Source organism: Lithobates pipiens, unplaced genomic scaffold (genome assembly GCF_037356315.1).
Source record: "Lithobates pipiens isolate NorthernLeopardFrog02 unplaced genomic scaffold, aLitPip1_a1.2 Scaffold_23, whole genome shotgun sequence".
NCBI classification, from domain to species: Eukaryota; Metazoa; Chordata; class Amphibia; order Anura; family Ranidae; genus Lithobates; species Lithobates pipiens.
Window position 1 is genome coordinate 257,253,671 of NW_027507785.1, and position 12,484 is coordinate 257,266,154.

The following is a 12,484-nucleotide window of genomic DNA, read 5'->3' on the forward strand; positions in this document are numbered from 1 at the left end:
TCCTGGGTGTTCTTATTATGAGGGGCTCCCACCATCCCTGTGCTGTGCTGACTTCCTCCTGGGGGTTCTTATTATGAGGGGATCACACCATCCCTGTGCTGTGCTGACTTCCTCCTGGGGCTGCTTACGGTGCTGCTGTCAGCGCTGTATGTCACGGAGCTGCTGTCAGCGCTGTATGTCACGGAGCTGCTGTCAGCGCTGTATGTCACGGAGCTGCTGTCAGCGCTGTATGTCACGGAGCTGCTGTCAGCGCTGTATGTCACGGAGCTGCTGTCAGCGCTGTATGTCACGGAGCTGCTGTCAGCGCTGTATGTCACGGAGCTGCTGTCAGCGCTGTATGTCACGGAGCTGCTGTCAGCGCTGTATGTCACGGAGCTGCTGTCAGCGCTGTATGTCACGGAGCTGCTGTCAGCGCTGTATGTCACGGTGCTGCTGTCAGCGCTGTATGTCACGGAGCTGCTGTCAGCGCTGTATGTCACGGAGCTGCTGTCAGTGCTGTATGTCACGGAGCTGCTGTCAGCGCTGTATGTCACGGAGCTGCTGTCAGCGCTGTATGTCACGGAGCTGCTGTCAGCGCTGTATGTCACGGTGCTGCTGTCAGCGCTGTATGTCACGGAGCTGCTGTCAGCGCTGTATGTCACGGAGCTGCTGTCAGCGCTGTATGTCACGGAGCTGCTGTCAGCGCTGTATGTCACGGAGCTGCTGTCAGCGCTGTATGTCACGGAGCTGCTGTCAGCGCTGTATGTCACGGAGCTGCTGTCAGCGCTGTATGTCACGGTGCTGCTGTCAGCGCTGTATGTCACGGAGCTGCTGTCAGCGCTGTATGTCACGGAGCTGCTGTCAGCGCTGTATGTCACGGAGCTGCTGTCAGCGCTGTATGTCACGGAGCTGCTGTCAGCGCTGTATGTCACGGTGCTGCTGTCAGCGCTGTATGTCACGGAGCTGCTGTCAGCGCTGTATGTCACGGAGCTGCTGTCAGTGCTGTATGTCACGGAGCTGCTGTCAGCGCTGTATGTCACGGAGCTGCTGTCAGCGCTGTATGTCACGGAGCTGCTGTCAGCGCTGTATGTCACGGTGCTGCTGTCAGCGCTGTATGTCACGGAGCTGCTGTCAGCGCTGTATGTCACGGAGCTGCTGTCAGCGCTGTATGTCACGGAGCTGCTGTCAGCGCTGTATGTCACGGAGCTGCTGTCAGCGCTGTATGTCACGGAGCTGCTGTCAGCGCTGTATGTCACGGTGCTGATGTCAGTGCTCTGTATTACGGTGCTGCTGTCAGTGCTCTGTATCTCCTGCACCCTCTTGTTTGCCTACCCTGGTCCCTGACCTTCCCTCTCCTCCATTGCCTTCATTAGCTCCATAGTCCTGAATTGTCAGAACAATTTCCCAAATAAAAAAAAAATGCTTGTAGTTATCGATCCCAAATTCACCTCATACATGTATTATGCTATTGTCCAGGTGGTGGGACTACGTGCTACCCCCTAATAATTACCCCGTGGCCGCAAATTCGACCTAAAGGTTTGCGAAATTCGCCTCCCATTGAAGTCAATGGAGCCCGCGGCGAACGGTCGTTTTCGCGAACGTTTGTGTCCGTTCGCGTTTCGCGTTCGCGAAACGTCCCGTCGGAAGTTCGTCCATCACTAACTGTGTATGCACCAAGCACTTATCATGTTTTCTGTATATGTTATTTTATGTACTGTATAGCACTGTGTAGATGAGGTTTGGATTATTTAAGTGGATTAGTGACCAGTACTACACAGAAAGAAAAGGAGTATCACAGGTTTTTATTGTTTTTTTTGGTTTTAAAGAATGACTAATGAAGGTAAAGATATTTCCCTTTGTTCTACTGTAGAGTACCAGGGGGAGTGAAATAGACAGTTCTGTCATTAAGTGCCAGTTCACACTGCAGCACTGTCTGGGATAGGATGTGATTCATATCGCACTGTAGTGCAAATCACATGCAATCTCTGTGAGATGCAATTTCAGCCATATAGATAGGATTGCTGAATTTGCATCACATTCAGACCAAACTCGCACAGGACCCTTTTTTGGTCCGCAGCACAATCAGATCCCATGGGTGTTCACACCCATGCAATCCGATTCCTGTCTGAATTTGCAGATCGCACTGAACAAAAAACCAAGTGCAACGTGCACTGAACAAAAGAAATCACATTTGACATCAATTACCATAGGATATGGTGCATTTCTGTATACAACGAGCAGGGTATTTCAGATAAACGGGTACCTAAAGCAGTTAGGCCATCCGAGGGAATGATATTCCAACACTGTCCTGCCTGTATGTGTGGGTTGCAGGGGATGAAAGGTGATATATATTATACCTGAGCTTAACTTATGAGCCATGGGGCTAGAGGTTAGCAGCAGGCCTTTGCTTTGTTGTGGGCACCAACATCAGATTTCAGGGGGTGGGTCTGTGCATATGGCTGCATCTTCCATCCATCTGTCCCATATTTTGTTAAACTTGGCTGTGCACCCCCTGTGTGTGTATAGCACTTTCTTATAGGGGAGTGTGGAATAAATTGATCCCTTCCATAGCTGGATAGTCGGAGGAGTTGTTCTAATCCAGGTGCGGGCAATTTGCATCCTGGCCAAGAATAGCATTTCTTGTAAAAATATACTGAGATATTTCTCCTCTTTGGGGAGAGAGAGGATGCCTAATAGACACTGACGGGGGCATAGGGATAAGGGAGAGCCCATTCGGTCATGGAGAAATCTGACCACCTGGGACCAGTAATCTTAGAGCTTCTGACAGGACCATAGCAAGTGATAGAATGTACCCCGAGGGTCTCCGCATTTGGGACACGCAGAGCTTTAGTTGGGTTTGAACTTAGACAGAAGAGTTGGGGTGAGGTATGATCTATGGAGTATATATAGGTGCGTGAGCCTATCTGATAATTTAGGGGATACTACCTTGGAGACGGTCAGTGCATCCATCGCCCTTCCTCCATTGCTCCCAAGTCTGCCTCCCGTTGGATCTTAAGTCGCTGCACATGTGAGGCGGTCGCGGCCAGTATGAGGCCATTATAAAAAAAAGGAACATCAGTCTCTTAGCCCTTGTACACACGGTCGGACATTCCGACGGAAAATGTCTGATCGGACCATGTTGTCGTATAATCCGACCGTGTGTGGGCTCCATCGGACTGTTTCCGTCTGAATATCCGATGGAGAAAGTTTTAGAGCCGGGCTATAAAATTTTCCAACAACATGATCCGATCGGACTTTGTCTGATCGTTTGTAGACAATTCCGATCGGACAAAGTGCCACGCATGCTCAGATCAAATTCCTAGACCAAAGCTATTGGCTACTAGCCTGAATGTTGTCCCATCGTAACGAAATAATGTCACGTTACGAACGATCAGATTTTCCGACAACTTTGTCCGACGTGTGTATGCAACACAAGTTTCGGACAAAATCCAACGGATTTTGTTGTCGGAATGTCCGACCGTGTGTACAAGGTCTTAGGGTCCTGTCCGCGGATCACGTCCAACAGGGGCACGGAGACTCCAAACTGGATATTGAGAGCATGTTGGAGCTGTAAATAACGGAAGAGCATTCGGTTAGGCAATTCAAAGTCATCCGATTCTTAATTATTTTTAGTGGAATAGTGTTGTACAGACCCAGTGTGGATGAACTGTAAGCACACAACTGAACTGATAGCAGAACAGAGTGAGAGTTTGCCTAATCTTCTAATCATCAGTTTTAGGCTGTGGCAGGCTGTCCATACAAGACGCAGGTGCATCACCCCTCTAATCCATGCACCCTTGGATCCCAATATTTTTTTTTATTAGCACATGATTAGAACCAGAGGCTCTTATTATCTTCAAAAAAAGGGTTGTGTGACAACAGTAAATTAATATTGGCTATTGTCACCCTGATTCTCCTCCCAGCCAATCAGGAAGCCAGTCCTGAGACCTGTCACCTGATTGGCCGAGAGGAGAAGCGAGAAGAAGGGGAGAAGGGGGAAGGAGATGCAGGGGAAGCTGCCATGAAGCCCAGAAGAAGGAGATGCAGGGTGAAGATGCCGCCCAGAGGAAGCAATGCCTGCGACCTAGATGGGGTAAGTGCGGGGCTACCGATCGACCGGGGGGGAGTGGGTGGATTGTTTACCGACCTCTCCAAAAAATTATACCACCAGCTGCAACTGATTTTAGGTGTACTGTCTGGGCATCTGTCTTGCTTATCTTCTCCACTCCTAGCCTTAGTGTGACTATGAGGTCGGATCTTGTCATTATGATACAAAAGTCATTCTTTCATCAGTGAGTGGACACAAGATAGTTGGCTTAGGATGGCAAGAAGAATAAACGAAAAGGGTCTCGTAAAAAGCCCACCTAATGTCTACACTTCTTTGTGCAATGTTATTGAAACCTAAGGCTGAATTACTCCTTTAAATGTATTATTTTGCTTAGCAGTAAGTTTTAAATATATTATTGCTTAACAAGTGAGCTTGTGTTGAAACTGAAATTCGATTTGAGGAACTTGCATATGTACCAGACAATGGTGGTTATTTACGAAAGGCAAATCCACTTTGCACTGAAAGTAAACTTGGAAGTAAAGTCACTGTAGATCCGAGGGGGACATGCAAGGAAAATAAAAAACAGCATTTTAGCTTGCACATGATTGGATAATAAAATCAACAGAACTTCCACTCATTTCAGATCTAGCCTTTAGATTTAGAGCAACTGTACTTCCAAGTACACTTGCAGTGCAAAGTGGATTTGCCTTTCGTAAATAACCCCCAATGTGTCTTGACTGACAGGAAACCATAGGGTTTTTTTTTTGTATATTCTAAGTGACATAATAGTTCTGCTTAGATACAGATACAGTATGTAAAGAATTCTAAATATACGTATCATTATAATTGGTTAATTGAATAAGTAGGTTTATAAAGGAAACATGTAATTTGAACATGTACCCCTTATTGGTGGAAAATAATTAACACCCATCTCATCCGGTGTATTTAAGATCTTGTACAAGCCAAAAATAAATGAACAGTGTGTAGACCTGATCTGTGTTGTTAATTATTATATATTCACTGTTCCCTGTGCAGATCTGGGTGTGCCTAATGGAGTAATGCCAGCAATAAGGTAAGGTAATTTGAAAATAATAAGGTGATAGTTAGGGCTAGAAATTATAGGTTAAAGGAGCATCCCGAAATAAACCTTGTCCTGGCTCTTTAGACTGGTTGAGAAGACATAATTTCCTCAGTTAAGAGCACAGCTTATCAACCAGTTCCATATGTACCCCAAGAGATACCTCAAGCATTTTTAGGGATGCATCCGCTTGTAAAAAATAATCCATTATTAACAGTGTAATGTTTTGGTATATTAAGTCAGATATATAACAGATTTTGACCTTGTGTTCTTAAAAACACAATTTATTGTTTGAAAACATTTAGACACAAAGGAATTAATGATCAATGTATACTTGATAAGGGGTGCAGTACAGGATACAGCAATGATGAGAAGTGGTTGTCACAGGAGATGGACACTCCTGGAAGTGTCTGTTTCAGAATGATATTCACCCCAGGATTGCTCTGCATTAGAGAAGTGTGTAGGGATCAGGGACAGCAGGATAGTTAAAGAATTCCAGCCAAAGCTCGTTTGGCTGTACCTCTCCTATGGATCACAGAAGTGCAGTTCATTTTGCACTCCTGTGACTCGTTTTCAGCAGAGAGCGGGTTGGGGTCTGCTCTCTGCTGACATCAATTTCAGTCCAGGCATCACTCCATCCCGACCACCGGAGTCTGGATCCGCCAGATGCCTGGACTGACACCAGTCTCAGAGAGCCGCTGAGAGCCTGAGATGGTCGCTCCTCCCCCTCCACATCTCATCACTCCAGTGAGTGAGGAGCCCATCCCTCCTTAAAGGCACATGTATGTGCTTCCACTGTGGAGGCTCCCAAAAATGTATAAAGTTAGGACTGCAAATATTAGTGGGGTGCTGTAAAGTGTCTCTGCAGTAGGGATGAGCCGAACCCCCCCCCCGGTTCGGTTCGCACCAGAACCTGTGAATGGACCAAAAGTTTGCGCAAACTTTGGAGCCTTGTTAAAGTCTATCGGACTCAAACGTTAAAAATTCAAAAGTGCTAATTTTAAAGGCTAATATGCAAGTTATTGTCCTAAGGTTTGGGGACCCGCGTCCTGCCCCAGGGAACATGTATCAATGCACAAAAACAGTTTTAAAAATGCCCGTTTTTTCAGGAGCATTGATTTTAATGATGCTTAAAGTGAAAAAAAGGTGAAATATTCGTTTAAATATCGTACCTGGGGGGGTGTCTATAGTATCTGTGAAGTGGCATGTGTTTAGAACTGTCCCTGCACAAAATGACATTTCTAAAGGAAAAAAAGTAATTTAAAACTGCTTGCGGCTTTAATGTAATGTCTGGTCCTGGCAATATGGATGAAAATCATTGAGAAAAATGGCATGGGTACCCACTCAGCCCATTACTAGCCCCTTTGGGTCTTATATGGATATTAAGGGAAACCCACGCATCCACATAAAAAAAAAGAAAGGCGTGGGGCCCCCAGGCCCTATATACTCTGGACTGCAGGAAAACAGGTGGTGCAAACAAGACAGAGACTGTAGGTTTGTTGTTAAGTAGAATCTGTTTATAATTTTGAACTGGTAAACATTTTTAAAGTGTAGCTCCAGCCAAAAAATCTATTTTTAAGCTTTTTGGAAAACATAGAGAAGGGTTATCACCCCTGTAACATTTGTTTTGCTGTATGTGCACCTCTTCAGAAGATTTCACCACACTTTCTGTCCCAATGACAAATGTTTTTTGAAAATTTGGGGTTTTTACTGAAACAAGGATTGGTGATAAAGCATCAGTGGAGAGGAGACAAGTTTTTCCCATATTAACTCTTACAGGAGAGAATTTCCCTTTCTAGGGGCATATTTCATCTCACTTCCTGTCTCCTTTCATTTGCAAGTAGGAGTCGTTTGTAAGTTGGATGTTTGAAAGTAGGGGCCTGTCCTATATATGTAGAAATTTGGGCCTTAGGTGTTTGTGTTGCCACAACACTGTAAGCCCAGTTACTCTTGGTAGGCACTTGAACAACCTGCTGTGAACTATTATATCAAGAATTGTAATTACATGCACCTGTTGAACAGGGGGAGAAAAATTGGGCCTTTGGTGGTGGTGGTGGTGTTTCCACAACACTGTAAGCCCTCACAGCTACTCTTGGTGGGTGCAAGAATGGGCCCTGCTGTGAAATATTAGATCAAGATTTGTAATTACATGCACCTGTTGAACAGGGGCAGAAAAATTGGGACTTAGGCACTGGTGCCACAACACTGCAACCCCTCACAGATACTCTATTTGGAGCACAGGAATGAGCCCTGCTGCAAAGTATTGCATCAAAAATTGTAATTACACTCCCCTGTTAAACAGGGACTGAAAAATTGGGCTTTAGGCACTGGTGCTGGTGTCACAGCACTGCAACCCATCACAGATATTGCAGAGTCTACCAACTGAAAAGGCAGCAGTTGAAGTGCTAGCAATTTTGCCAAGCTAGCATTCAACCACTGGGCATGTGGATGGCTGGGAGCGAACTTCTTTCGGTGCAGCAGCTGGGGCAAGGAAATTTGTCTGGTGCAATCTAACGTCGGTGTACCGATAGCAGATTGCCCGCAAGTACTTGGTTGTGACACACCTAATTCTATACCTTCATTCCTCTCAGTGCAGGACTGAAGGTATAGTGGGGTTAGAGATCCCAGCTGATGAGACGAAAAGGAGGGTTCCGCTTTGTTCTTTGGTGTAGGTCTTTTAGGTACACTTGCCAACAAACTGTATGGCAAGACAACATATGTCTGGTCAAGCATGTGGTGCCCAGGTGGCTGATGTTTTGGCCATGCGGGGATATGCTTGAGATATATGTTGCAAATAGCAGCGGTGCGATCTGATGCACTCATCTCAAAAAAGGCCCACACCAATGAACTTTTGGAATAACACGTAGAGACAGCAGCACCCTGAACATGTGGAGCTCTACGGTGTGATGCAGTTGGTGTGCTGCCCTTAAGCTGGCCCCTGAAGGGCATCCTACCTCATTAGAGATGTGCCTCCTCCTCCTCTCTATCAGGCACCTACATGGAATCAGTGACCTCGACATCCCCTCCCTTCTCATCACTGGAGCAAACCTGGCAGTATGCTGCAGCTGGGGGAGCATGACTGCCAGATTGCAGTCCTTCTCAGGCACCTCCTCTCTCTGGGATCACGTTACTGCCTTCCTCTAGCTGGGTACCCTCATCTAGCATGTACCCAACACTGTGGTCTAACAGTTTGGGGGACTCCTCAGGTGCACATGACAAGCATGTCCCATGGCCACGTGCTGATGAGGATGCACCATGTCCACAACCAGCACTGTTGACACAGAGCCTGCTTGCCCTCTTTTATTGGCTTGTGGCTGTCTGCCTATCCTTGTTGGCCTTCCAGACATACTAATGGCCTGCAGTGTGATGTAGCTGCACAAAGCTGGGATGTATATATATATATACTGATTATACTGCAGCTAGCAGAATCAACTGCCTGACTGTAGTAGTATTAGTATGAGTACACCAGCAATTGTCTTCAGGTAGCTTTAGGTGCACACTGTGCAGAGGGCACAGTACACTAACTGTAAATACTGCAGCTGCCTGCCTGTGATATTAATAGGATCAGAAGAACACCAGGAATTGTCTTGAAGGTAGCTTTAGGTGCACACTGTGCAAAGGACACAGTACACTAACTGTAAATACTGCAAGTACTAAAATCACCTGCCTGACTGTCAGTATATTAGGAAGAGAATAACAGCAATTGTCTTCAGGTAGCTTTAGGTGCACACTGTGCAGAGGACAAAGTACACTAACTGTAAATACTGCAAGTACTAAAATCCCCTGCCTGACTGTCAGTATATTAGGAAAAGAATAACAGGAACGGATCTAGCTAAACTGAATGCAATATATATATATATATATATATATATATATATATATATATATATATATATATATAATATAAATAATATATATAATATAATTTGGTGCGAACGGCCCATAACTTTGCAATTCGATGAACAACCAAACAGGTGATGTTCGAGTCGAACATGGGTTCAACTTGAACTTGAAGCTTATCCCTACTCTGCAGCTTACTCATGTATTTGAATATGTATGCAAACTAAACCCCTGTTTTTAACGCAAACTATTAGGCAGGTTAATTTGGTTGTTGGGAATTTCCTTTGGTTTTGTTTGACATGCATCGTCCTTCTATATGCTCCTTGCTACGAAGGCCAGTTATAGAATGGGGACAGTGGCCTATTTGTTTGCCTTTTTTTATACTAAAAGAGTCACTTCCAGCTGAAAATTATTGCAGTTATTATAAAGCCTGAAAAAATTAACATTGCTTACATACTTATTCTTTATTTTTTTATCTACAGCCTAATGGCAACAGAACCTGCTGGAGATGTTTCAAGAATTAGTTGTAAGAATGTACATTCATTTAGGTACATTTTGGAGAATATTCTTACCAGTGTTTTATCACTTTCCAGTCCAATCGCTTCACCCAAGGCACAGTCAATTCTTCCCTGTTTTAAAATGGGTAAAAAGGGATTTAATACATGAGATTACACACACACATATATATATATAATTCATATTCAAATTTGACACATTCCACAAGAAAACTAAGTATGCTGGAGCAGGAAAGCAGTAAAAAAAAAATATAACAATTTCAGTTTAATGTAGACAGCTGCACCAGATTCTGTGTGCACCAGCCCTTGGTGTCTGCCAGTTGGGTTTGGGGACTGATCCAGAAGTGACAGCAATTGGAGGCTCTTCTGAACAGTGATTTTTCTCAATTGCAGAGACAATTCTTCTAATGCCGCATACACACGATCAGACTATCCGGCGGACTTAGTCTGGTGGACAAACCGCAGTAAAGTCCGCCGAACCTACCCACACGCGGGACTTTTCCAGCGGACTAGGTCTGGCGGACTATCTGCAGTACTTTTGAAATAAACGGACTTGCCCACACACGGTGGAAAGTCCGTTCATTTTGAGCATGGCTCCAGGTAGCCGGGACTAGCGAATGAAGTCATTGTCGCCGCCTTCAGCAGCGAGATTGACACGTCGTTGGCCCCGTCACCTGGTATGGACTTAAAGGGGAAGCCCTATGCCAAAAAAATGGTGTGGGGGTTCCCCCTAGGTCCATATCAGACCCTTATCCGAACACGCAACCAGGCCAGTCAGGAAAGGGGGTGGGGACGAACGAGCGCCACCCCAAAGCACCTTGTCCCCATGTTGATGAGGACAAGGGCCTCTTCTTGACAACCCTGGCTGTTGGTTGTCGGGTCTGCAGGCGGGGGGCTTATCGGAATCTGGGAGCCCCCTTTAATAAGGGGGCCCCAGATAACGTCCCCCCACCCTATGTGAATGAGTATGGGATACACTGTACCCCTACCCATTCACCTGTGAAAAAAATGTAAATAAAACACAACACACATGGGTTAAAAATAGTTTATTGCACAGCTCCAGGGGTCTTCTTCCGTCTTAGGGGGTCTTCTTGCCGGGCTCCTCCGCTATCTTCTGCTAGTGGAGGAGCCCGGCTTTCTTCCTCGCAGCCTCTCGGGGATCTTCTTCCAAATTTGGGGGTCTTGTCCCCCTCTTCGGTTCTTCTTGCCGGGCCTCCTTCTTCCAGCTCTTTTACTGGAGGTGGCCCGGTCTTCTGTCGCCGCTGTCACCACTGTCGCCGATGACTTCGTCGCCTTCTGTTCTTCTGTTCCTCTGTTCTTCTCTTTTTCTCTTCTTGAGATGTTGCCTCGTCGCTGTCTCTGGCCGCAATGACAGGGACGCGGCGTGCAGCGACTTTTATAGGGACCAGCGTCCTCTTACACTTACCTTTCCAGGGCACCCGCAATGTCGGCCGCCCGAGGCCGACCCGTCCCTTGGTTCTCAGGTTCCAGCGCTGCCATCCTCACTAAGGGAAACAGACAGTGGAGCCTTAGCCCTTGTACACACGGTCAGACAATCCGATGGAAAATGTCCGATCGGACTATGTTGTTGGATAATTGGATAATAATGTGTGGGCTCCATCGAACTGTTTCCTTCTGAATATCCGATGGACAAAGTTTTAGAGCTGGGCTATAAAACTTTCTGACAGCATGATCCGATCGGACTTTGTCCGATTGTGTGTAGAGAATTCCAATCAGACAAAGTGCCACGCATGCTCAGATCAAATTCCTAGACCAAAGCTATTGGCTACTAGCCTGAACGTAGTCCTGTCGTAATGAAATAACGTTGTCACGTTATGTACGATCTGATTTTCCAACTGTGTGTATGCAACACAAGTTTCGGACAAAATCCCATGGATTTTGTTGTCGGAATGTCCGACCGTGTGTACAAGGGCTTATGGTTTCACTGCCCGTTTCCTACTGGACATGCGCAAGTCGTGCAACGCTTTGTGAATGGGCGCACTGTGTTAGGAAACACATAGTTCCCAGAACATAGCGTGCCCCATTACCCAGAAGACAACGTGAGGAGGACACCTAGTAACAGGGATTTCTGGTAAGGTAAAAAAAAAAAAATTTTTTTAAGAATATTAACCGGTTCCCGACCAGTGCACGCCGATGCACGTTGGCAGAATGGCACGGGCAGGCATATTCGCATACAGGTGCTTCCAATCTTTAATGCCGCCCTGCCATCAGAAGCGGGCCACCGGCGGCGTGCTCATGTGCTAGTCGGGACCCCCGTGAGTCCGGTCGCGGGTCCCGCAGACTCGATCACCGCGAGCATACCCGCGATCGTCTCACGGGGTGGCTAAGCAAGGAAATGCCATTGTAAACAGCATTTCCCCGTTCTGCCTAGCAACAAGTGACGCTAATTTCTGCTCCATGTGATTGGAGCAGAGATCAGTGTTCACTAAATGAAAACAGTTAGTAACACACCCCTAGGAACACTTAACCCCTACACTGCCACCCACTGGTTAACCCCTTCACTGCCAGTGTCATTTACACAGGAATCACTGCATTTATATAGCAGTGATTGCTGTATAAATGACAATGGCCCCAAAAATGTGTCAAAAATGTCTGTTGTGTCCGTCATAATGTCGCAGTCACAATAAAAATTGCTGATCGCCGCCATTACTAGTAAAAAGAAATATTAATAAAATGTCATAAAACTATCCCCTATTTTGTAAACGCTATAATTTTTGTGCAAACCAATCAATAATCGCTTATTGCGATTTTCTTTACCAAAAATATGTAAAAGAATACGTATTGGCCTAAACTGAGGAAAAAAAACCTGTTTTTTTTATATATTTTTGGGGGATGTTTGTTATAGTAAAAAGTAAAGAATAATGCATTTTTTTCAAAATTGTCGCACTATTTTTGTTTATAGCGCAAAAAATAAAAACCGCAGGGGTGATCAAATACCACCAAAAGAAAGCTCTATTTGAAAAAAAGGACATCAATTTTGTTTGGGAGCCACGTCGCACGACC

The 12,484-nt window shown here is 45.7% G+C and overlaps 1 protein-coding gene across 1 annotated transcript in view; it reads right to left on the bottom strand.

Moving 5' to 3' along the window:
- LOC143927138 (ranaspumin-like) overlaps positions 1 to 12,484 on the bottom strand; it is a 58,661-nt gene that overhangs the window by 10,379 nt on the left and 35,798 nt on the right. Inside the window, exon 11 of the mRNA XM_077451091.1 lies at positions 9,518 to 9,574. Coding sequence (XP_077307217.1) covers positions 9,518 to 9,574 — 57 coding nt within the window. The remainder of the gene's footprint in view (positions 1 to 9,517; positions 9,575 to 12,484) is intronic.